A 25,984-nucleotide genomic window follows, 5' to 3' on the forward strand; every position below is an offset into this window, starting at 1 on the left:
GTTTCTTATATATCTTATCTTGAGATATCTCATGTTCAAAGCCTGACTGGCTACCAAACTTGTAATTATAACTTGTAATTTACTAGTATGTATAATTGTTCAGTTTGTCTGGTTTATCATAAGGGTGAAACATTTTTTGGGAGTAAGCTCGACAGAACAGAAATAAACTGCACTTTATTTTCTCCCAGTTTAATGACTGAGAATTTCTACCCTCTTGATGTCTCCAATATGGCACAACAACTACTACAACACATGATTCCTCTGCAACAGCAGTGTCTCTTTTAAATGGCAACTACGCAAGGCGACCGTCACCCTTCAGGATTCCTTTAGTATGAGTTTGAAGATGTCTAAATGTGTGTCTCTGATTGGTAGAGGAGATTGAATGGCCTTCTATCCTGCTAAGAACGCAATGCCAATTTTGAAATGACTGTGGCATCCCCAGAGATTTAACTTACAGTGTTACAGTGAAAGGACAAACATATTCTGTCTACAGTGTCTTTTAAAATACCACTCAGGTTTTCCAATTTACCTGAATGCTTTGAGCTTCCTTTTCCTTCTTCTCTGCATGATCCTGAGAAGTGAAATATGTGAATAAGTGAAACATTTAATTCATAACTAAGTGAGACATATAATATACACCAGTAAAATGTAGCAAATAAAATGCAATCACCTTCAGCTGCTGTGTAAGCTTATTAATTGTTGAATCAGCATCGTTTAATGCACTCGTTCCATCTTTGTCCAACTTCTCAGCAAGAACTGGACCCAGACAGTCCATAAGAAGCTGCTTATGAGATAGTGCCATCTGCAGGTCCTTCTGCATATTTGCACCTTCCTCTAACATGGTCTGAAAAATAATGACACAATATAACTGTTAATTCTGGCTTCAGCAGAGACCAGTAGCTTTATCTTGAGCAGAATTTACCAGAATGTGTATTTTTTTCAGTTGAATTCTATGTAATCAATGGATTAGTGATATAGGCTTCTTGAGTAAAACCTTGTAAACACATTTGCTGGTTGGAAACGTCAGCGAGAAAGGCATGGTAGATAAATCATTTGCATAAAGCTAAGCTCCTCTTGCCAGTGCACTGGAAACAAGATCTGGAAACAGGAATAACCCATATAGGGCACCAAACGACAGGCTTTGGCCATCCCCTTTTCAGACATAGCCAATCATGTCTATGCAGATGTACCCCTTAGATTCAAACTCAGATCTCAGCAGCAAAATAGACCGCTGCACCAGCAGAGCACCCAGGTCTGTCTCAGCCTTGTGCAAACCTGGAACATGATTGAAAATTGCAACAATAGCTCTATATGTTGTAGTACATACAAGTCGAGAGTTCTATACCTGCATGGAGTAGACTGAGTCTGAAGCCGGTTCTGTGTGGGCTGCCTGGTTCCAGGTACGAAGGGTGTGTAGAGCCTCTCTTATACAGTGCACTGCACTATCAGCACAGTCATTCTGCCTTTCTGACAGCTTGGACCTCAATCTAGAATCAAAGCAAGAATGCATTTCCTAAAATACCAGCATATATTCTGACTGTTTCATCACAGCAAACTCAAGAGTGTGAATCTCAGCAGACGTGACTGGGAGTCCACACAAACACAAGCCGTAGCCTAGTGGTTAAGGTACTGGACTGGTAATCAGAAGGTCGCTGGTTCAAGCCCCACCACTGCCAGGTTGCTGCTGTTGGGCCCTTGAGCAAGGCCCTTAACCCTCAATTGCTCAGACTGTATCCTGTATCTGTAATGTAATTCGCTTTGGATAAAGGCGTCTGCTAAATGCCGAAAACGAAATGTAAATGTTTGAGGCAGGGAAGGTTGAACAAGGTGTCTTACTCAATGCTACTGCAATACGTGACCTCTGAGACTAGACCAGGTGTCTTGGCAAGTGGGGGAAGTCACGTGGAGCTTAGCAGTGGTATCGGTACATGATACAGCTCTGCATGGGACACTTGGATTGGACACTGTTATGAATGTGTTAGAGAGGGAGGACCCAAGATGCGGAGATAAACAATCTTTTATTAAAGAATAATAATAATAATAGTAAATAATTATAGCAACGTTAAACAACAAAAAACAATTCGGGAACCCCGAACGCAGCCGAAGACGTCTTGGCAACTGAAAAGGAAAAAGAGAGAACAAATGGCAAAAAACACAAAACGCGAGCCGCGAACCCCGATCGCTGGCTCGCCGACCAAAGACCAATGCACCTCGCTATGACGAGGATATAGTCTTCATAAGCTGAAGCGCCTAAAAGGAGCGCCGAACGCTACGAATCTCGGGGAAACGCCCACGAGACTGACGAAACCCAAATTGGGAAAAGAACAGGGCTTATTGACAGCACGGACGTGACTGTCACCAGCGTGAGACTGGGAATGAGCCGCTAAAAAAAGAGAGGCAACGAAAACGTTGCTGAGCCCGGACGCGAACCCTGATCGCTCCGGTGGAGGCGCGGCTCTATATCGCGGCTCTATATCGCGAGAGCCAAATGCGCCGTGAGAAACCTGAGATCCGGAAGCGCCTTAGACACTGCTGAGAGAGAGCAGCGGCGCTAGCATTAGCCAGCGGCTAACCGACTAGTGCACCAGAGGAGCGCAGAGCAAAATAACTGCAGCGCGAGGACTGCCCGAAATCGCACCACCAGAACCTAGCGCTATATACCTCGGCCTTACGACCTACCACCCCTACCGCTGTACAGCGCCAGGGAACCTGCTACACTACAAAGGAAAAGGCTGGTGCAAGGCAGCCAAAAGTCGGTTTAAGGAAACAAAAGGTGCGACGCCGGCAAGCTGGCGACGCCCACTTAAATAGTGAGCGCACAGGTGCCGGTCGTACGCACTAATCAGCGGACTTCCTATTAGAAGCCACGCTGTTCTTTGTACTGTAATGTCTGCGACGCTGAGAACAGGTGGTAAGTCCATCCGACGCCGCAGACACCCTAACAGGACCCCCCCTCTAGGGACAGCTCCCGAGGTCCCAAGACCCGCAGACCGGTTCCTTTGGAACTCTCGGATCAGTTCGGGGTCCAGGATCCGCCGAACCGGTACCCACGAACGTTCCTCGGGGCCGTAACCTTCCCAATCCACCAGGTATTGGGTGCTACCCTGCACTCTCCTGCTATCCAGGAGGCGGCGAACCGTAAATGCAGGGGCACCCTGGATGATACGAGGGGCGGGAGGTTGTGGGAGGGGTAAGGCTCCCCCGCTCGCAAACGGGCGAAGTTGGGAGACATGGAAGGTTGGATGCGCCCTCATCCTGGGAGGCAGCTCCAACCTATATGTCACCGGGTTTATCCGTCTAACTACCTTGAACGGACCAATGTACCTCGGTGCCAGCTTGTGAGTGGTACCTTTGACGGGGAGGTCCCTCGTCGATAGGAGGACACGTTGGCCCGGCCTGAATGTCAGAGCCGGCTGTCGCCTGCGGTTGGCACTGCGCTTCATGGAGCGCTGAGAGGCCAAAAGGGCCTGTCTTGCCTTCCGCCAGGCAACGCGGCAGAGACGGATATGTTGCTGCACAGACGGCACCGCAACCTCTTGTTCCTGATCAGGAAACAGTGGAGGGGGATAGCCGTACTGTGCCTCAAAAGGTGACATACCCAATGCGGTGTGGTGCAGGGTATTGTGAGCAAATTCGGCCCATAATAATTTATCCGCCCAGGTGGCTGGATTCCCTGCAGTTAGGCACCGAAGCATCTTGCCTAGGTCTTGGATAACCCGCTCCGATTGCCCGTTGGACTCGGGGTGATATCCCGAGGATAAGCTGGCCGTCGCGCCCAGGAGTTGGCAAAAAGCTCGCCAGCACTGGCTGATGAACTGCGGGCCCCAATCCGACACCATGTCGGACGGAACCCCATGTGCTCTCACCACATGTTGCAGAACGGCCTGTGCTGTGGCCATGGCGGACGGGAGCTTGGGCATCGGAACGAAGAGGCAAGATTTAGTGAACCGGTCAACGATCACCAGTACCACCGTAAATCCCCTGGATCTTGGCAACCCTGTGACAAAGTCCAGTGCCAGGTGGGACCACGGTCTCGAAGGTACTGGCAATGGATGGAGGAGTCCACGAGGACGCTCTCTTGTGCTTTTGTTAGTAGCACAGACAGCGCAGGTTCGGACTAGGTCCTTGACCTGCCCCTCCATCCCCGGCCACCAGAATTTTCGGCGCAATAGCACCAGGGTCTTATAGACTCCTGGGTGTGCCGCAAATGGGGACGCGTGAGCCCATTCAAACACCTGACGGCGAACTGTTGATGGTACAAACAGTCGGTCAGGTGGACCTCCACCTGGGTCAGGCTCAACCGCATGAGCGTCCCGAACAGTCTTAAATATGCCCCACGTTACTGGGGCCGCAATCTGGCTCGGGGGAATAATAGGACCAGGCTCCGCTTCAGGTCTGGTCAAGTCCCACTGTCTGGACAGAGCATCAGGCTTGGTGTTCTTCGACCCTGGTCTGTAGGACAGGGTGAAGTGGAACCGACCAAAGAAAAGGGACCAGCGGGCCTGGCGAGAGTTCATCCGCTTCGCTTGTTGGATAAACGACAGATTCTTATGGTCTGTCCAAACAAGGAAGGGATGTTTTGCCCCCTCGAGCCAGTGTCGCCATTCATCAAGTGCTAACTTGATGGCCAAAAGCTCCTTGTCTCCAACCGGGTAATTACGCTCGGCAGGAGTTAGACGGTGCGAAAAGAAGGCACAAGGGTGGAGCTTCTTCTCCGGACCCACTCTCTGGGACAATATCGCCCCTACTCCGACATCCGAGGCGTCCACTTCAACTATGAAGGGTTCCTCGGGGTCGGGCAACTGCAACACTGGGGCAGTTGTCAAGAGAGTCTTTAGCCTATTAAAGGCTTGTTGGGCCTGCACCGTCCATTTGAACGGACCCTTCCCCGTAAGGGCCGTCAAGGGAGCGGCGACCGTGCTGAAGTTCCGGATGAATCGCCTGAAAAAGTTTGCAAAGCCCAGAAATCTTTGCACTTGGCGTACGGAACTAGGAGTTGGCCAGTCCTCCACTGCTTTTATTTTAACCGAGTCCATCTGCAGGACACCTTGAGAGATTATGAACCCCAAAAAGGAAACTGATGGGGCGTGAAACACGGACTTCTCCAGCTTGACAAACAAGTGACGGTCGAGCAGAAGCTGGAGAACCCGACGAACGTGCCTGACATGTTCCTCGATGGACCGGCTAAAAATTAAGATATCGTCTAGGTAAACGTAGACGTATCTGTCAAGGGCCTCTCGCAAGGCCTCATTGATAAAGCGTTGGAAGACCGCGGGGGCATTCATTAACCCAAAGGGCATCACCAGATATTCATAGTGCCCTGTGGGCGTAATGAACGCAGTCTTCCATTCATCCCCTCGCCGGATACGGATCAAGTTATAGGCGCTGCGTAGATCCAGCTTCGTAAAAATGGAAGCCCGCTGAAGAGCTTCAAAAGCAGTGGCCATCAGCGGCAGCGGATAACGATCCTTAACCGTTATAGCGTTCAGACCCCGATAATCGATGCAGGGGCGCAGGGTCCCATCCTTCTTTCCCACAAAGAAGAATCCCGCCCCAGCAGGGGAGGATGAAGGTCGGATGAACCCCTGATCGAGCGCCTCCTTGACATACTCCTCCATGGCGATCCTCTCCGGTCCCGACAGGGAGAAGAGGCGTCCTCTAGGAGGAGAGGTACCAGGAAGCAGGTTTATAGCGCAATCAAAAGGTCTGTGTGGGGGCAAGTCCCGTGCCCGGGACTTGCTGAATACCTCCTGTAGGTCATGGTACACGGGAGGTACCCGAGTCAGATCAGGGGTCGTCTCTACGGACGATGATGGGGCCGATGACATGCTTGCTGGCAACAGGCAAGCATCTTGGCACCGCGTTCCCCAAGCAAAGATTGACCCGGTTTGCCAATCGATTTGGGGGTTGTGCTTCTTCAGCCATGAGTGCCCCAATACCACTAGGAGCTGAGGAACCTGGGTCACTAAAAAGGTGACCCGCTCCTCATGACTCCCCAAACACATTGTGAGAGGACACGTTTGATGCGTGATAGGGCTCCCGGCCACCGCCCGGTCGTCCACAGCGTGAACCGTAATGGGCACTCGCAATGGCTGGAGCACAATCCCTAACCCGTGTACCAGGTGATAGTCAATGAAATTTTCCACCGCGCCTGAATCGACACAGACCTGGAGATCGGTGGACCCGGACTCCCAGCGCAATGATGCGCTGAGAAAAAGGCCTTGCCCAGGGATGGTGGGATGGCTCGCCCTCGACTCCCTGCCACGAGAGCGGCCTACTCGTTTAACCGAGGGCGGGCTCTCGTGGCAGAGTCGGATGGTCGTAGCGCGGTTCCCTGGGTAGACCCGAGTTGCATGGGTTCCGGGTCCTGATCTCCCGACAAGGCCCGGGGCTGACCTTGCGGCCGAGAAAAGGGTTGGTGGTACCCCCGCTCCCGGGCACGTTGTCGGAGTCGGGTATCGATTGAGGTCGCCAGAAGATAGAAGGCTTTGAGAGAAGTGGGAAGTTCTCGAGTAGCCAGCTCGTCTTTAATTCTATCTCCTAGCTTGCGGTGGAAAATAGCGACTAATGCCCCCTCGTCCCAACCGCACTCAGCCGCCAGAGTGCGAAACTCGATCACGTAATCGGCGACTGAGCGCCCCCCCTGGGACAGTTCGAGCAATCGTGGACCCGCCTCCCTGCCCCCGGTGGGGTGAAAAAAGGTGTCTTTCAGGGCTTCCCTGAAGGCAGCCTCAGAGGCGCACTCAGGGGCGTCCTGTTCCCATAGGGCAGTAGCCCACTCCAAGGCTTTGCCGGTAAGCAGAGATATGATAAAGGCAACCTTGGAGCGTTCGGAGGGGAAGCGGGAGGGTTGTAGCTCGAACGTGAGGGAGCATTGTAGGAGGAAGCCTCGACATTTCTTCGCCTCTCCTGAAAAACGCTCGGGGGGCGGAATGGAGGTTTCAACTCCTACAGGGGGAGCTGGAGGGGCTGAAGGCACAGGAGGGGGGCTGGGAAGGACCGAACCGGTCACCAAGTTCGACAGCAGCTGGGCGATGTCGGCTACCCGCTGTGTCAATTCGGACAGAGCCTGTTCGTGTCGCCCCAGAGCAACCCCCTGGTGATGGAGGGCGTCAGCCATGGGTGGAATCTCCGCTGGGTCCATCTTGGTCGCACCTTTCTGTTATGAATGTGTTAGAGAGGGAGGACCCAAGATGCGGAGATAAACAATCTTTTATTAAAGAATAATAATAATAATAGTAAATAATTATAGCAACGTTAAACAACAAAAAACAATTCGGGAACCCCGAACGCAGCCGAAGACGTCTTGGCAACTGAAAAGGAAAAAGAGAGAACAAATGGCAAAAAACACAAAACGCGAGCCGCGAACCCCGATCGCTGGCTCGCCGACCAAAGACCAATGCACCTCGCTATGACGAGGATATAGTCTTCATAAGCTGAAGCGCCTAAAAGGAGCGCCGAACGCTACGAATCTTGGGGAAACGCCCACGAGACTGACGAAACCCAAATTGGGAAAAGAACAGGGCTTATTGACAGCACGGACGTGACTGTCACCAGCGTGAGACTGGGAATGAGCCGCTAAAAAAAGAGAGGCAACGAAAACGTTGCTGAGCCCGGACGCGAACCCGGATCGCTCCGGTGGAGGCGCGGCTCTATATCGCGAGAGCCAAATGCGCCGTGAGAAACCTGAGATCCGGAAGCGCCTTAGACACTGCTGAGAGAGAGCAGCGGCGCTAGCATTAGCCAGCGGCTAACCGACTAGTGCACCAGAGGAGCGCAGAGCAAAATAACTGCAGCGCGAGGACTGCCCGAAATCGCACCACCAGAACCTAGCGCTATATACCTCGGCCTTACGACCTACCACCCCTACCGCTGTACAGCGCCAGGGAACCTGCTACACTACAAAGGAAAAGGCTGGTGCAAGGCAGCCAAAAGTCGGTTTAAGGAAACAAAAGGTGCGACGCCGGCAAGCTGGCGACGCCCACTTAAATAGTGAGCGCACAGGTGCCGGTCGTACGCACTAATCAGCGGACTTCCTATTAGAAGCCACGCTGTTCTTTGTACTGTAATGTCTGCGACGCTGAGAACAGGTGGTAAGTCCATCCGACGCCGCAGACACCCTAACAGACACTTGTTGGAAGGGTTGTGTGGTGATCCGGATCTCCTTGATTAGATCAAGGAATGACCACTTGACTAGGTTGTGTAAGTGGCACATTGGCTAATATTATGTGCCCAGCAAGAGAAGTTCCCCAGAACTTGTGTTTTTTTTTTAGCAAACCCTATGAAAATTAATCTAAGGCTAATGTGCAACACTCTCCTCTGTTCTTATAATAGTTCCAGAATGAGTATGTAACAACAATTCTAGTACCTGCAGTACTGCTGTGTCACTGAGTCTACAAGAGAAATGATGTTAGAGGGAAGATTCTCATCAGATGGCACTGTGCGCATGGTCTGCCCCAGGTCACAAACTTTGCCCTCCAAATCCTCCAGTTTCTTTCCACCGTTCTAAATGAAACAAGAAAACAAACAAGCCAAGATGATTTGATTTGAAAACAAACAGTATAGTGTAATACTAATTAACTCTGAGACGTCTGTACCTTTAAAGACTGCCAGTTTTCCTGGAGTTGACTAAAATTATTTCCAGCTTTAAATCCCAGAGAATTCTCTTGATCTCTGAGCTGATTCAGGACACATTCCGCCTGAGACCTTAGACTTTCTGCTTTGTTAGCTAGCCTCATTTCAATATCAGCCAGTCTGCTTTCACATACATTGAGTCTCGCCCTTATTTCACTCTCTGAGGACGTACACAGATTGTGAAGTTGGCTGATCTCTAATGTCAATGCATCACAACCGCCCGGAGTACAGAAGTTGATTAGGGAGTCTTTGAGTGAGTTCAGCTCTCTCATCTCTTTCTGCTCCCTCTCAATGGTCTGAAGGAGAGCCTGGATATGCCAAAATACAACAAAAGATATGTTAATCAATACCAACTGAAAGACAAATGTGTTAAAAGATTTTTAAAAGCTAGCCGCTAAGGTGGCGCAGCGGTAAAAAGACACGCTGCAACCAGAGCTGGATTCTGAGTACATCGTATCGAATCCAGCTCTGCCTTACCGGTTTGAGGCTGAGTGGCTTTATGAGCAACGATTGGCCGGTTGCTCAGTTGGGGGGCGGGACAAAGAACCGGATGTGGGTCTCTCTCTGTCAGAATGCGATTACGACCTCTGCCGGCTGATTAGAGGCGCCTGCACAGAGATGAGGAAGGGTGCCCTTAGGGTGTGTCTCTCCGCATGCAACGCTAGGTGGCGCCACACTTATCAATGTGTGCTGCTGCCCATGTTTCGGAGGGGATATGGGTTAGCTTCGATCTCCTCGGTCAGGGCAGGGTTCGGCATAGATAGAGAGGAAGCACGATGCAAATTGAACAAATGGATGCGCTAAAGGGGGAGAAAAAGGGGGTAAAGAAAAAAAAAGATTATTAGAAGCTTAAGAGTAAAGATAAACCCCTCTGTTCTGTGTTGTGGTGTTTTCTGCCTCTGTCTTGTCTGAAACCCAGTGGTAACATGACAATTTGCATATTTGCTATAAGTAGGTGGATGGAACTGTTGTAGATAAATAGGCCAGACTAAATGGCATAAGCTGCTTTAGGCAAAATAATTTAAATATACTGCTGTAGGTTAAATGACTGAACAGCCCGTCTTAAATTGCTGTAGGTTGTTTGGGTAATGCCAAAGGGTTTACGTTGATTGAATAGGATTAAACTGTAGGATTTCTGTTGGTTAAATGGGCCAGGCTAAACGGCTGTAAATTAAAATGGGCCCATCGGCTGTAGGCTGAATGGGTGGACTGGACAACTGTAGGCTAAAGATAAGGTTAAATGAAGAACAAATGGTATCACCTTTAACGTGTTGATGGATCCCTGTAAACCATGGCGATCAGTGGGCACGTCTCCAAACCCCTTAACTTGCTCTCTCAGCCAGTCCTGAGCTGCACTGTGCTGTTCCACCAGCTGTACGCAAGTTCTCTCTGTGTGAATTCCTACCTCCAGATTCTCACACAGTTCCTATACATGCAAAAACACACACCACACCCAGTGATATGAGCCACAAGTTCTCAGGATCTTTGTCCCTGCAACTTGAAAATTGTATGCACACCGTGTAACAATTCTTAACCAATTTTACCGTCAGGTCTTTGATTAACCCTGGGATACACTCTTCCATGGCCATCCAAGATGGGTCGGTCCAGCTGGGGTCCCGTGTAAGCTGGCTCATTTCCCGGCCTAAAGCTCTGAGAGCAGACAAAGTTGGGCTCAGAGAGCTCGTCTTGTCCAGGAGAGTCTTGGCCTGCTCCACTGCATGTCTGCGCTCCCCTAAACCAGGCCAGGGGAAGTGGCGAGGTAGAGCTGCCGTCTGCTGCTTTAGCTGCTCTATGCGAGAATGAGTCTGCTGCTGCTGGCACTGGCATGATACCAGCCGTTCCACCACACTTTTTAAGAGACTGGAATAAAGAGCAAGATTAAGCTCAATACTGACAGCAATATACAGGGTGTTGTTAAAATGTGCTTGGCAGACAAACATTCAACATATACTGTATATATACAGTGTATCACAAAAGTGAGTACACCCCTCACATTTCTGCAGATATTTAAGTATATCTTTTCATGGGACAACACTGACAAAATGACACTTTGACACAATGAAAAGTAGTCTGTGTGCAGCTTATATAACAGTGTAAATTTATTCTTCCCTCAAAATAACTCAATATACAGCCATTAATGTCTAAACCACCGGCAACAAAAGTGAGTACACCCCTAAGAGACTACACCCCTAAATGTCCAAATTGAGCACTGCTTGTCATTTTCCCTCCAAAATGTCATGTGATTTGTTAGTGTTACTAGGTCTCAGGTGTGCATAGGGAGCAGGTGTGTTCAATTTAGTAGTACAGCTCTCACACTCGCTCATACTGGTCACTGAAAGTTCCAACATGGCACTTCATGGCAAAGAACTCTCTGAGGATCTTAAAAGACGAATTGTTGCGCTACATGAAGATGGCCAAGGCTACAAGAAGATTGCCAACACCCTGAAACTGAGCTGCAGCACAGTGGCCAAGATCATCCAGCGTTTTAAAAGAGCAGGGTCCACTCAGAACAGACCTCGCGTCGGTCGTCCAAAGAAGCTGAGTGCACGTGCTCAGCATCACATCCAACTGCTGTCTTTGAAAGATAGGCGCAGGAGTGCTGTCAGCATTGCTGCAGAGATTGAAAAGGTGGGGGGTCAGCCTGTCAGTGCTCAGACCATACGCCGCACACTACATCAAATTGGTCTGCATGGCTGTCACCCCAGAAGGAAGCCTCTTCTGAAGTCTCTACACAAGAAAGCCCGCAAACAGTTTGCTGAAGACATGTCAACAAAGGACATGGATTACTGGAACCATGTCCTATGGTCTGATGAGACCAAGATTAATTTGTTTGGTTCAGATGGTCTCAAGCATGTGTGGCGGCAATCAGGTGAGGAGTACAAAGATAAGTGTGTCATGCCTACAGTCAAGCATGGTGGTGGGAATGCCATGGTCTGGGGCTGCATGAGTGCAGCAGGTGTTGGGGAGTTACATTTCATTGAGGGACACATGAACTCCAATATGTACTGTGAAATACTGAAGCAGAGCATGATCCCCTCCCTCCAGAAACTGGGTCGCAGGGCAGTGTTCCAGCATGATAATGACCCCAAACACACCTCTAAGACGACCACTGCTTTATTGAAGAGGCTGAGGGTAAAGGTGATGGACTGGCCAAGCATGTCTCCAGACCTAAACCCAATAGAACATCTTTGGGGCATCCTCAAGCGGAAGGTGGAGGAGCGCAAAGTCTCGAATATCCGCCAGCTCCGTGATGTCGTCATGGAGGAGTGGAAAAGCATTCCAGTGGCAACCTGTGAAGCTCTGGTAAACTCCATGCCCAGGAGAGTTAAGGCAGTTCTGGGAAATAATGGTGGCCACACAAAATATTGACACTTCAGGAACTTTCACTAAGGGGTGTACTCACTTTTGTTGCCAGTGGTTTAGACATTAATGGCTGTATATTGAGTTATTTTGAGGGAAGAATAAATTTACACTGTTATATAAGCTGCACACAGACTACTTTTCATTGTGTCAAAGTGTCATTTTGTCAGTGTTGTCCCATGAAAAGATATACTTAAATATCTGCAGAAATGTGAGGGGTGTACTCACTTTTGTGATACACTGTATATATATATATATACATATCAGTGGCGGCTGCTGGTCTTTCAAAGAGGGGAAGCTCATTGTCGGCTTACATCATAAAATTTGTCAATTTATGTATATATAAATGTATAAATTCTCCCCTCTGTTCCTTTTCAAGAAAATGGCCTGAAATGGGTTGCAGTTTGTCTTCCGACTTCACTCGCAATATCCGCGATGGGACTGAAGCTCCCAGCGATAGCTGTCAATCAAAACAGGATTCAGCCTTTTGACTGATCCTCCAATCATCTTGCAGAAGCTCAGCGTCCAGACCCGCCCACAGCTCCATTCACCCCCAGAGACGCTCAGCGTCCGGGGGCGGGACAAAATCGTGGCATTTATCCAATGACCGGCGAGTTTCGAAGCCATGAAAGAAGCCCTCCCATGCAGCCCCATAGAAGTGAAGAGACGCTCAGCTTCTGCGGGCAAATGCATTGACGCTCCGGGAATGTATGAGTTAAGTTAACAAAATCGAGTCGATTTGTGATAAGTAGCTGATTCTGAACGAACTCGTCTTCAAGATGAACGTGTTCTAACGCATTTGTAGTCAATGAAATGTTAACACAACTGTACATATTTGACCATTTAATTTTTGACATTTTAGGGGGCACTCCTTGCAGTCTTTGAGAAATTGCCACTGAATATACAGGGGTTGGACAAAATAACTGAAACACCTGGTTTTAGACCACAATAATTTATTAGTATGGTGTAGGGCCTCCTTTTGCGGCCAATACAGCGTCAATTAGTCTTGGAAATGACATATACAAGTCCTGCACAGTGGTCAGAGGGATTTTAAGCCATTCTTCTTGCAGGATAGTGGCCAGGTCACTACGTGATGCTGGTGGAGGAAAACGTTTCCTGACTCGCTTCTCCAAAACACCCCAAAGTGGCTCAATAATATTTAGATCTGGTGACTGTGCAGGCCATGGGAGATGTTCAACTTCACTTTCATGTTCATCAAACCAATCTTTCACCAGTCTTGCTGTGTGTATTGGTCCATTGTCATCCTGATACACGGCACCGCCATTGGATGCACATGGTCCTCCAGAATGGTTCGGTAGTCCTTGGCAGTGACGCGCCCATCTAGCACAAGTATTGGGCCAAGGGAATGCCATGATATGGCAGCCCAAACCATCACTGATCCACCTCCATGCTTCACTCTGGGCATGCAACAGTCTGGGTGGTACGCTTCTTTGGGGCTTCTCCACACCGTAACTCTCCCGGATGTGGGGAAAACAGTAAAGGTGGACTCATCAGAGAACAATACATGTTTCACATTGTCCACAGCCCAAGATTTGCGCTCCTTGCACCATTGAAACCGACGTTTGGCATCGGCACGAGTGACCAAAGGTTTGGCTATAGCAGCCCGGCCGTGTATATTGACCCTGTGGAGCTCCCGACGGACAGTTCTGGTGGAAACAGGAGAGTCGAGGTGCACATTTAATTCTGCCGTGATTTGGGCAGCCGTGGTTTTATGTTTTTTGGATACAATCCGGGTTAGCACCCGAACATCCCTTTCAGACAGCTTCCTCTTGCGTCCACAGTTAATCCTGTTGGATGTGGTTTGTCCTTCTTGGTGGTATGCTGACATTACCCTGGATACCGTGGCTCTTGATACGTCACAAAGACTTGCTGTCTTGGTCACAGATGCGCCAGCAAGACGTGCACCAACAATTTGTCCACTTTTGAACTCTGGTATGTCACCCATAATGTTGTGTGCATTGCAATATTTTGAGCAAAACTGTGCTCTTACCCTGCTAATTGAACCTTCACACTCTGCTCTTACTGGTGCAATGTGCAATTAATGAAGATTGGCCACCAGACTGGTCCAATTTAGCCATGAAACCTCCCACACTAAAATGACAGGTGTTTCAGTTATTTTGTCCAACCCCTGTATATATTAGAGATGCATGAGTACCGATACTAGTATCGGGTATTAGCCCGATACTAGTATCGGGTATTAGCCCGATACCGCGCTCATTAACTCGTACTCGTACTCGCAAACGAGGCTCCGATACTAAACATCCGATACCTTGTGCCTAGTGCACGTTGCTGCGTTAACGCAGGAGTTTTCAACCTGTGGGGCGCGAGTGCCTGACCGGGGGCCGTGACATTATGAGATTTTTTTACTTCTAAAACTAAAGCAATTCATTTTTCACCCACGGGAGACAGATTGAATTATTCTCACTGACCACGCTTACATGCACGTTTAATGTTGTTTAGTTCCGTTTGAAAAAAAAAAAAAAACCTTCAAAATAGAGCTAACAGCGAAGATAACCGGTTACAAAAGCAGCGACCGCTGTTATAGGACATGTGTGTGTCTTTAATACTCTGTTCACAGTGTCGATACAAGTGATTCAGGAGTCGACTCATTTTAAGCTTCTTTTCTCAGTCATCTCTCCGTGTTTACTGTTATAATGAATGATGCGGTTGTAAATAAACACCAACTACTACAGAACATTTTGTGTGACTCGCTTACATTATAAAGCTCAGGCTTAATTATACTGGTTATTACCACAGAGCGGGAGCCGACTCAGAGTCGTTTACGAAATACCGAGGTGAACCACGAATGTATGTGCTGATAGAATCGGCTCAGATGGGATCGGACTGTATTATCCTTTTAAAGTAAATATTTCAATCAGCAGAATCGCATCGCATGTATGATGTGCACAACGTTAATTACGTGCGTTTATTAATGAACGTTAACGTTAGCTTGTCAGAAGCTTTCTCAATGATGTCTGTGCGGTGTTTTTTTTTTTTTTTACAATTAGTGATGGCAACCCAAGCAACTGTTCCACTGCACTATTTTACACTAAAAACTACACTATTCCATAATGCTCCAGATTGCATCATTCTAAATAGGTATCGGTATCGGCGAGTACAAAAATACATGTACTTGTACTCGGTTGGGAAAAAATGGTATTGATGCATCCCTAATATATATACAGTGTATCACAAAAGTGAGTACACCCCTCACATTTCTGCAGATATTTAAGTATATCTTTTCATGGGACAACACTGACAAAATTACACTTTGACACAATGAAAAGTAGTCTGTGTGCAGCTTATATAACAGTGTAAATTTATTCTTCCCTCAAAATAACTCAATATACAGCCATTAATGTCTAAACCACCGGCAACAAAAGTGAGTACACCCCTAAGTGAAAGTTCCTGAAGTGTCAATATTTTGTGTGGCCACCATTATTTCCCAGAACTGCCTTAACTCTCCTGGGCATGGAGTTTACCAGAGCTTCACAGGTTGCCACTGGAATGCTTTTCCACTCCTCCATGACGACATCATGGAGCTGGCGGATATTCGAGACTTTGCGCTCCTCCACCTTCCGCTTGAGGATGCCCCAAAGATGTTCTATTGGGTTTAGGTCTGGAGACATGCTTGGCCAGTCCATCACCTTTACCCTCAGCCTCTTCAATAAAGCAGTGGTCGTCTTAGAGGTGTGTTTGGGGTCATTATCATGCTGGAACACTGCCCTGCGACCCAGTTTCCGGAGGGAGGGGATCATGCTCTGCTTCAGTATTTCACCGTACATATTGGAGTTCATGTGTCCCTCAATGAAATGTAACTCCCCAACACCTGCTGCACTCATGCAGCCCCAGACCATGGCATTCCCACCACCATGCTTGACTGTAGGCATGACACACTTATCTTTGTACTCCTCACCTGATTGCCGCCACACATGCTTGAGACCATCTGAACCAAACAAATTAATCTTGGTCTCATCAGACCATAGGACATGGTTCCAGTAATCCATGTCCTTTGTTGACATGTCTTCAGCAAACTGTTTGCGGGCTTTCTTGTGTAGAGACTTCAGAAGAAGACCCTTCTGGGGTGACAGCCATGCAGACCAATTTGATGTAGTGTGCGGCGTATGGTCTGAGCACTGACAGGCTGACCCCCCACCTTTTCAATCTCTGCAGCAATGCTGACAGCACTCCTGCGCCTATCTTTCAAAGACAGCAGTTGGATGTGAAGCTGAGCACGTGCACTCAGCTTCTTTGGACGACCAACGCGAGGTCTGTTCTGAGTGGACCCTGCTCTTTTAAAACGCTGGATGATCTTGGCCACTGTGCTGCAGCTCAGTTTCAGGGTGTTGGCAATCTTCTTGTAGCCTTGGCCATCTTCATGTAGCGCAACAATTCGTCTTTTAAGATCCTCAGAGAGTTCTTTGCCATGAGGTGCCATGTTGGAACTTTCAGTGACCAGTATGAGAGAGTGTGGGAGCTGTACTACTAAATTGAACACACCTGCTCCCTATGCACACCTGAGACCTAGTAACACTAACAAATCACATAACATTTTGGAGGGAAAATGACAAGCAGTGCTCAATTTGGACATTTAGGGGTATAGTCTCTTAGGGGTGTACTCACTTTTGTTGCCGGTGGTTTAGACATTAATGGCTGTATATTGAGTTATTTTGAGGGAAGAATAAATTTACACTGTTATATAAGCTGCACACAGACTACTTTTCATTGTGTCAAAGTGTCATTTTGTCAGTGTTGTCCCATGAAAAGATATACTTAAATATCGGCAGAAATGTGAGGGGTGTACTCACTTTTGTGATACACTGTATATATATATATATATATATATTAGTTTCATGCAAAAACTTGGACGCTGATGGTTTTACTAACTTTCTAGGTAAAACTAAGGTAAAAAGATTCATTAATTGGGGGCAACTCCGCCAGCTACTCAATCCACTGGTGAGTTATAGCCCTATCTCTCACCAGGAAACCAATCAAGAAAGCTCTGAAAAAAGGGGTGGTTAATAAACTGAGGAGACTGCCATGTCACCCATTACAAAATTTAAAACTGAATGACGGAGTTTCCAAAAACCAGGGCTAAAAAATGCTTGCAAGAGTCATGGAGTCCCAGCTAGGCCTTTAAAGCATTGCAGACTGATTTAGCAAATAAGGTTTTATGCGGTGCAGGAAATGCTTTAAAGCTTAGTTCAGAGAGCTACACTTTCAGTACATCTGCACCTCTCCTACCGACCGGCCAGCGTGAGCATGGTCAGACACAACAGTGTGTGCTGCCTTGAGATAAAAAATAAATGATTATGACGAATGAATAAACTATGGAAAAAAGCTGGAAAGGCAACAATCACAGACCTGTGAAGCTCCTGAGCGTGCTGCACTACTCTCTTCCAGTCTTCTTCTAAAGACCTCAGATTCTGCAGGAGCGTGTGTCTTATTTGAGCATCCAGGTCTTCAGAACCACACAGATTATCGGCTCTTCTTTTCAGAGATGCGATCTTGGAATTTCCTTCAGGACGAAGGCTTAGAACAGCCTGAGAGACAGAAATAAGTAAGTACTCAATCATTTTAAGCTGATTATTTTCTATTAAAGGTAGATCAAGACACTGCTGTACTGACTTGAGCTTTGCTTAGTCTCGCTTCAATCTGTTCTTGGGTACCATGTGTACTTTTGCCCAGTGACTCCAAGTCCTGCTTCAGCTCTACAACCCAGGATTGTATCATCTTTTGCTCGGACTGGAAAGCTTTTAGCTCATTTGAGAGAGAATTCTGGATCTCAGCCTGGTTATGGAGTTCTTGTGCAAGTTCCATTAATTTCTCCCATTTCTTCTGGACATCGTTAAGTGTTTGTTGAATGGAATTCTTTTGGCTCTCTTGCAATTGAAAGCCCAAACTTTCTCCTTTGCTTTTCAAAGCAAATATTTTAGATTCTGCTTCTGGCTGCAGGTTCAGGACGGTCTGAAGGGAACAAAGAAATATTTTAAGTGATGTGAACATCGCTTCATGGCCAAAAGTATGTGGACACCCAATTTGAGTTTCAGCTATACTCGTTGCTAACAATTATATAAAATACATTATATGTCAACAACATGGGTTGACAATTCCCAGGGTTTCAGAATGAGATGTTTAACAACCATATGTCCACATACCTATGGCTCAGATTACAGAACCATGTCTATCTGCCCTGCCACTAATGGCATGGAGCATGGAAGTGCAAATTTAACCATTTATCATTATTATGGTTGTATTTGTGTTGGTTGTTTGACCCTATAAACATCAGAAACATTTATTACCTGTGATACAAGAAGTATATCTTCTACAGGAGTGTCTTTGTCAAGTGACTCAACCCCCTGCTCCAGCTCCACAATCCAGGCTTGAAGGTTCCCCTCTTGAAAATGGAAATCCTCCATTTCTTTCTCCAGAGCCTCTTGGAACTCGGCTTGGTCCCTAAGCTTCAAAGCATGATTCAGCACTTCTTTCCACTCCTGCTCGAGCATGCTTAGTGTTTGCTGGACTGACTCTTTCAGGTGGTCTTTAAGCCCCTCAGATGCACAAACACTGTTGCCTGTACTCTTTAGAGTGGCCAGTTTGGAGTCTCCCTCAGGGCCATGGATTAATGCAGCCTATGAATGAAAACAAAAGATATTTAAAACTTTTCCTCTTCTGTAAGGTTGCAAAGTGGTTTAGTGACATGATGTCCAACAGGGTTCTGTTGTTGGCCCACTTGTTTTTCATACATTTAACACTTTACTTTTACTAAATAGTTCATGGCAGTTATTTACTTCAAAATAAAGATGTTACATTATGACAAACATGATGTGTTTACTTCATTGGCTTCACATTGCTACTGGATATTGCAGCTAATAATTGGGAATCTTTCCCTGTATGGTTTAGGACACAACTTATTTTAAAACATGCATTTAAACAAATACAGAGGCAAATGTGGGGCACAAAACACTAAATGATCTATCAAATAGATCACAGAAATAAAACTTTAAAGTTTATACCTGAGCTCTGTTGAGTATCTCAGCTGGAGAGGCATTGTCTAGAGATGCCAATGTCTCTTTCAGCTTCTTTATCCAAGCTTGCATGTTCTCTGCCTCATCCTGGAAGCTTTTTAGTTTCTTTGAAAGAGACTCCTCATGATCAATCAAATTCTTCAGTTCCTTGGCAGCTTGCAGAACCCTTTTCCACTCATCATCTAGCTCTGTCTGGTTCTGTTCAATGTTGAATCTCTTGTCACTTCCGAGTTCCTTATGAGCACATATGCTCTTTCCTGTTTTTCTTAAAGTCGTCAGCTTTAATTCCCCTTCACATTCAAGACTCAAGACATCCTGGGTGAAATGTAAATCATATTATCTTAGAGATAGCGGAGTCTGTTTTTTTATTTTTTGTTAAAATTATTTCTATGGTTATAGCCCAATTGACATGAACTGGCATGAAGGGCTGTCTCTGGCTGTCTGAAAGGGCTCTTTTTAACTTGCACTGATTACTACACACATATTCAAAATCTTTGCTAGAAAAGCACAGGTTGTTAAAGCTACAGACTAGCTTCCAAAGCTACATACTTTGGAACAGCATCCCTATAAACTCACCTGAACCTTGTTGCCTCTTTCCTGAATCGAGTTCAGCTTTTGCATCTGTTCTTCTATCCAGGACCGGGTGTTCTTCTCCTGTTCTTTAAGAGATTCCAGTTCTCTTAAGAGAGATTGTTGGAACTCAGCCTGGGCTTTAAGCTGCTGAGCTAAATCCAGAACTCTTCTCCACTCATCGTCTACATTTCTCAGAGTCTGCACAAGTTCCTGCTGCCTCATTTCCTCCAGCTCTTCATGATAACACAAACGCTCTGCTTCCTTCTTCAAAGCTGCCAGCTTGGCATCACCCGCCGATTGTAGGTCCAAAACAGTCTAACAACACCCACAGAATGGATGAACATCTACCTCACCTAGTGCTAACAGGCCTTACTCAAGATTTCATTCAAATTTATTAGGTATACCTGAACTTTGTAGAGCTGTTCGTCTATTGGACTGGATTTGTCAAGCAATGCCATGCTCTGTTTCAGGTCTCTAAGCCACGTCCTGAAGTTTTCCACCTCAGTGTGAAATGTTTCTACCTCCTCTTCCAAAGCTATGAAGACCTGAGCCTTATTCTCCAGACAAATCCCAAGACTGTGGTATCGATCAACCATGGACTCACTGTCTTTGAGTAAAGGGTCTCCTCTCAGTCCCCGTAACCTCACAGAGGCTAGCAGGTGAGTGAAAGCTTCGATTCGTCCACTACACAGCACAGGATATATGGTGTAAGATAAAACATTAGTAAAAAGAACCATAATGTAACTAAGTACAACAGCTAAATTGCTATGTAGACCCCTTCTAATAAATAGGTTCAGGTGTTTCAACAGCTTTAAATGATTTTGACTTTGTGACAACACTTTGAGGAAGGACTGTTCCTGTTCCAAAATGACTGTGCCCTGGTGTACAAAGCTTGGTGTGGAGAAACTCCAGTTGCTTAAATGGGCACACATTCCCACAGACACACTTCAGAAAATTTACAAAGGGGGCAAGGGTCATATTAATGACCATGGCTTTGTCAAGGTTTGTCCAACAAGCTCATTAACAGGTGTCTACATATTTCTGGCCATATAGTGTATGTTTCTGTTTTTAGTTTAGTGTCAAAACAGATATATTTGTAAATTCCTAGAAATGTTACTGATTGGTTAAGAAAATGGATAATACTCATGCACATCACTAATCTCCATCCAACAACCTGCTTCTTCTATGAGTGCTCACGTGTAACAGGAAATTAACATAAGTACTAATTAGAAATAGTCTGGTAAAAAAAGAAAACACTATGACAGAACTAAATTGTGGTACCTTTCTTTAAGAAAGTCCTCATGAACCTGTCTGAGTTTTTCTCTTTTCTCTGGTATCTGCTCTCTCTGCTCCAACCATTCCTGAAGATGGTCACGTTCTTCTTGCAAGCTAATTTTATAAATCAATAAATCATTGTTATCATTGCTGACATTTGATCAATTTAGTGTATGACTAGTTACAGAAGTGTGAGAAATTGGAAGAAACTGACCTGTTGAGTTTAAATAGAATGTCTTCCAGCTGTTTGTGGCGCCCGTGGCAGTGAGCTCTGAGTGTGGACAGCTCTCCTTCCTGTTCCTGCTGCCAAGTACTGAGCTGGACCTGAGTCTCAGCAGGGATCTCCTGATCTTTCTTTTCAATGGCATTTTTTACCTGAGATAGACGCTGCTCACCTTCTCCAGAAACCAAGAAGTCCTAAACATTACACAAAGCTTTCATCACACCCTTAAAACATTCAATCATTCTTTAGTAGCACCAATGAAAACACATACACTTCATATTTCTGTAAATGCATGCTTATCCAAAGCCACTTAAAGTTGTAACCTAATATAATTTAGGCAACTGAGGGTTAAGGGCCGTGCTCAGGATCCAGTGGCATCTTAGTGGTGATGAGGCTCGATCCAGCAACTTTTGGATTACTAGTCCAATCTCAACTGCTGACCCACACCTGCCCACTTCATGAAATGGATTTATGATTCCTTGGTTCAATTAGGGTGCTCAGGTGGCACAGCTGTAAATTACACTAACCCACTTCAGCTGGGATCCAGGGATTGAATTTGGTGCTTAAATAAAGCCTCAACAAACCACCAATCCATTAAAAGACAGCTTGTTTGCTGGCTTGCTCGCTCACTCACATATCCGCCCACTCACACTCAAAATCCTGTGCCACCTTGCCATTCTCTTTCAGAAACATTTTCAAATTAGAGCAACTGCTCACTTTTAGTTTTAGCATAGATGCCTCAACGTCTTCTCTCTTCTCTGGGTTCTCGAAACACTCGTTTACAGCCAGCTGTTCATCCTGTAGCCAGTCCTCAAACATTTGGAACTCATCTAAGAAAAGATCAATAAATGAAACAATTAATGTAAAATGAGTTTGATTAAAAACTAGTGTCTGATTGCATGTTGTGCTCATGTATGTGTACCATTAATGGACTGAATGAGGTAGCTTCTCTCTCCTTGTTCTTTCTTCTTACAAATAAGCTCATGCGTTGCTATGAGGCCATCTTTAAGATTTTTGCTCTGATTGGATAGTTCCTCCAAAGCCTGAGGTGCAGTTACACTTCCCATGAGATCGACTTCCTTCATCAGAGATTCTACCTCATCCTCCTGATCTAACAGCTGCTCAGAGAGATCCTGTAGAGAAACAGAAACTGCTCACTACATGGTTAAGAGTCCTGAGAGCAAACTTTTCTTTTAGCACATTCATGTATTTCATGTTAACAGCGTTTTTTATTCGTAAGGAAAACACTTGGCTTTACATATCAGTAATACAGAATGACTACATGAACATAAATGTCATGACCAAAACTAGTTCAGCATTCTGAATGTAGATTTTTAAGTGAAGAAATCTGGTCTATTACAGCAAAACAGGCTATTAAATAACAAAAAATGAAGCCCACATCCCCAAGCTCTTCCTCACAATATAAGGTAATATAACATGGTCTGAGAGTCTGAGCTTAATTTTGATGAATGATGCAAAAAATCAAAATAAGTATTCCTGACATACAATTTTACACACACTCGGGTGGCACACTGGCCTATTACAATAGCCCACCAGTGGTGCCATTAGCCAGCCAGATGTCTAAACAAACATGATTGGTGATGTTGGTTGGTGAAAATAAATGAATGAAAATGAAAATTACACTTATATCCACATGCGCAGAGTTGAATAATTAATATGTAATATACAGGTACATAAGTAATAATTATTATGTACCTGGGATGAGTTGAAGGTAAATTATATACTTTTTTATGCAAAAACATACAAACAAAAGGTACAAAAGACAGAACCCTAAAGAAACCATCACAGCAACAAAAAAGGTACATTTTGGTCCCTCTATTTCCAAGATCCTGTGATTGTTTAAGATGTATTACAGTGATGTAACTTGTGATCATGATTTAAACATGATTAATTGTGCAGACTATCCTCATTCCACAAACTGGTACAGTACCTGTATGAGGTGTTGTAGCTGGTCTTTGTTGTCAGTACTGAGCATGCTCACTGAAGAGTTTATCCTTTGGATGGCTGACCTGCAGGTGTCAATCCTCTGAAGCAAGTGAGCTCGGACACTCAAAAGCTCCTGGAGGACTTCGGTGCAGCTTGAGAAGAGCTCCCTTACCTGATCCATCTTCTTTTTAAGAGCAGTTTCCATCACCTGAAAAGAAGGTGGAGGGAAAAGAGGGTACTGTAAAGGTACATTCGCTAATAGTTATTAAAATGCTCAGCTATCTCAACGATCTAGATAAAAATAGCTAGCAATATTATAAGCTGTTTCACATGCCCAGTGAGAGAAAGTTCTATTCACTTTGGGTCTTAGATTAAGTAATGAAAGACCCCTAAACCATGTTAGAATATTTGGATCTTGCCTTTTTCTAAAGATATCACTGCCCTCCCCCTTTACCACATTTATAAATGAAAAGGAAACCCTATAGGACCAGATATTATTTGCGTGGTGGACCATTCTCAGTACTGCGGTGGCAATAAGATTGTATTGACAAGGTGTTTGTGTTTTTCTGGTGCAAGTGTATCAGGTGCAGCAAGCCCTCCTTATTAAGAACACAAACCCTGTTAGAGGTCCTTGTAGATTTGAAGTTACAGACAAAGGCTATTTTATTTTTAGATGCTTTATATTTTTGACTGGAGCACTTTTCTCCTCTCAGTGTTGACAATGAGCTGTTTAAAAATCCCAACAACACTGCTGCACCTCAAACACTTATACCAGTACAACATACTACCATGTCATTAACACACTAGTGTGACTGCACTGTTGACACATGCACCTCCAGGTTTGAAATATACCTGTAATTCCAATGGAGCCTCTTTGCTCTGGAGCAGCTCCTGGATCTCCAATGACTTCCTGACAAACTGTTCAATATTCTCCTCCTGCACCTGAATCTCCTCCTAACACAAGGAAAATCCAGATTCCAATAAAACAATAAGTAATGCGGTGTCACAAACAATCTCTCTTTTAAAGGGCAAAAGATCTGTCAATTCCACACCTTCACTTGAAGGACCTCTTTCTCAGTGCTGAATGGATGAGACTGAGCAAACAGGTTGAGTTTAGCAGCAGCCCAAACCTCCAGCTCTCCTCCCAGCATCAGCTGCTTCTCCCACAACTCCAACCCCACACGCAGGTTATCCATGTATGCATCTGTCTTCTCTGAGACCTGCATCAAGTAAAGACTCTCAGATTTTGCTAATGCTGTTTTTAACTGAACACAACATATAGTAAAAGGCTAAAAGTATGTGGACAGGTAAAACTGAGATTGTTGGAAATCCTGTTTTTTGGGAATGCTTTCCACAAGATTTTAAAGCATGTGCCTTTGCCAAACAGTTGGCACAGGTGAAAGCATATGGTTAATTTAATATACCTGTTAGAAGTAGTTGCATCCAAAAATCCAAACTCAATAATTACAAAGGTGTTCACATATTTTTGACCATAAATGCATATAAACTAGGTATTTATTGACCATAATAGATAATTGTGTGAAGCGAGTTACTGGACAAGTATCGACAAGGCATCTCCTAATGGTACTTACATCCAGCCAGGTATCCACCAAAGCATCAGCCTCAGTCTCAAATGGAGTTTCTGGGCAGTCTGGAAGTCTCTTGAGCTGAGACTGTAACTGCCTGCACACACCCCGAAACTCCTCAATGTTAGGGCCCAGGCCATTTAGATCATCTTTTAAGCCACAAACCTATAAGAAGCAATAGCATTGCATAAACACCACTCAAACATACACACACTAATACATACAGTATTTATGTAATCTATTACATTTACATTTTCAGCATTTAGCAGATGCTTTTGTCCAAGGCAAATTACAGCATACAGTCTAAGCAATTGAGGGTTAAGGGCATTGCTCACGGGACCATCAGTGGCAGCCTGGCAGTGGTGGGGTTTAAACCAGCAATCTTTTTTTTTTTCTTCCACTGCTGAGAGATGTCAGATTGCATCCGAGGAGAGCACGTCGCTGTACACGCCTCTTCTCGCCCATGCATTCTGCACAGGCGTCTCTTCCGCCGATCAGGGTCCTTACACAGCGTATGAAGACCCACCCACCCACACATAGTCCGGACCCCACCCTGCAGATACGGTGGCCAATTAGTATCTGCTGCAGGCACTGCCAATTATGCCCGCTAGATGGCGCCCAGCCGACCGGTGGCAACACCGAGTTTCGAACCCAGGGAGTTCAGAAACTCGGTGCTGGTGTGCAAGCGGAATATCCCACTACGCCACCTGGGCTGAACCAGCAATCTTTTGATTACTAATCCAGTACCTTAACCGCTAGGCTACAACTGCCCAATTACATTGACATTTTCAGCATTTAGCAGACGCTCTTATCCAGAGTGACTTACAACACCCTTGTGAGGTTTAACCCAGATTGCCAGGACCTTGGTGCTATGCAGTACCCACATTTACCAGAGTAAGCTTTTTTAACAAGACAATACCATAAGGTAAGTAATTTCTGTGATCTAATTAGTTTTATAATTCTGGGTGCAACTGATGTCACTAGTAGTTTAGAAACTCCTAAACTTTACCATGGAAATTATTGAACACAACCTGACCTGTCAAAATAATTAATCATCAGCAAATTAGGATTATCACAGTATCCCTATTTTAAAGAAAGCAGGAAGCAGAAAGTTTTTCTTTCACAATGGACAAAAAAAGTCTATATTGATTGACATTGGCATTGACTCACCTTGGTAATAAGGCGCTGGAGATTGTCTTTACCCATGTATGAAGCCTGTTCACTGATGGTTTGCTCAGCCCTCTGGAGGATGTTATTCAGGGAAGAACGACAACTCTGAAACCTCTTCAACAGATCCATTAGAGTACTGCACTGTTCCTGCCTGATACACAACACAA

At 45.7% G+C, this 25,984-nt stretch overlaps 1 protein-coding gene across 1 annotated transcript in view; it reads right to left on the reverse strand.

Moving 5' to 3' along the window:
* The window catches only part of syne2b (spectrin repeat containing, nuclear envelope 2b), an 89,200-nt gene that overhangs the window by 40,822 nt on the left and 22,394 nt on the right, over positions 1-25,984 (reverse strand). The window contains exons 31-52 of the mRNA XM_062995728.1: positions 25,818-25,968; positions 24,654-24,812; positions 24,114-24,281; positions 23,914-24,015; positions 23,066-23,269; positions 22,037-22,247; positions 21,832-21,944; positions 21,106-21,308; positions 20,898-21,005; positions 20,021-20,300; positions 19,620-19,931; positions 19,032-19,358; positions 18,318-18,647; positions 17,644-17,982; positions 17,380-17,558; positions 10,179-10,494; positions 9,896-10,060; positions 8,598-8,942; positions 8,369-8,505; positions 1,346-1,487; positions 671-844; positions 530-571 (exon numbers count right to left, since the gene is read on the reverse strand). Of these exons, the coding sequence (XP_062851798.1) occupies positions 530-571; positions 671-844; positions 1,346-1,487; positions 8,369-8,505; positions 8,598-8,942; positions 9,896-10,060; positions 10,179-10,494; positions 17,380-17,558; positions 17,644-17,982; positions 18,318-18,647; positions 19,032-19,358; positions 19,620-19,931; positions 20,021-20,300; positions 20,898-21,005; positions 21,106-21,308; positions 21,832-21,944; positions 22,037-22,247; positions 23,066-23,269; positions 23,914-24,015; positions 24,114-24,281; positions 24,654-24,812; positions 25,818-25,968 (4,507 nt within the window). The remainder of the gene's footprint in view (positions 1-529; positions 572-670; positions 845-1,345; positions 1,488-8,368; positions 8,506-8,597; positions 8,943-9,895; positions 10,061-10,178; positions 10,495-17,379; positions 17,559-17,643; positions 17,983-18,317; positions 18,648-19,031; positions 19,359-19,619; positions 19,932-20,020; positions 20,301-20,897; positions 21,006-21,105; positions 21,309-21,831; positions 21,945-22,036; positions 22,248-23,065; positions 23,270-23,913; positions 24,016-24,113; positions 24,282-24,653; positions 24,813-25,817; positions 25,969-25,984) is intronic.

The sequence above is a fragment of the Trichomycterus rosablanca genome, chromosome 5, assembly GCF_030014385.1.
Source record: "Trichomycterus rosablanca isolate fTriRos1 chromosome 5, fTriRos1.hap1, whole genome shotgun sequence".
Classification (NCBI taxonomy): Eukaryota; Metazoa; Chordata; class Actinopteri; order Siluriformes; family Trichomycteridae; genus Trichomycterus; species Trichomycterus rosablanca.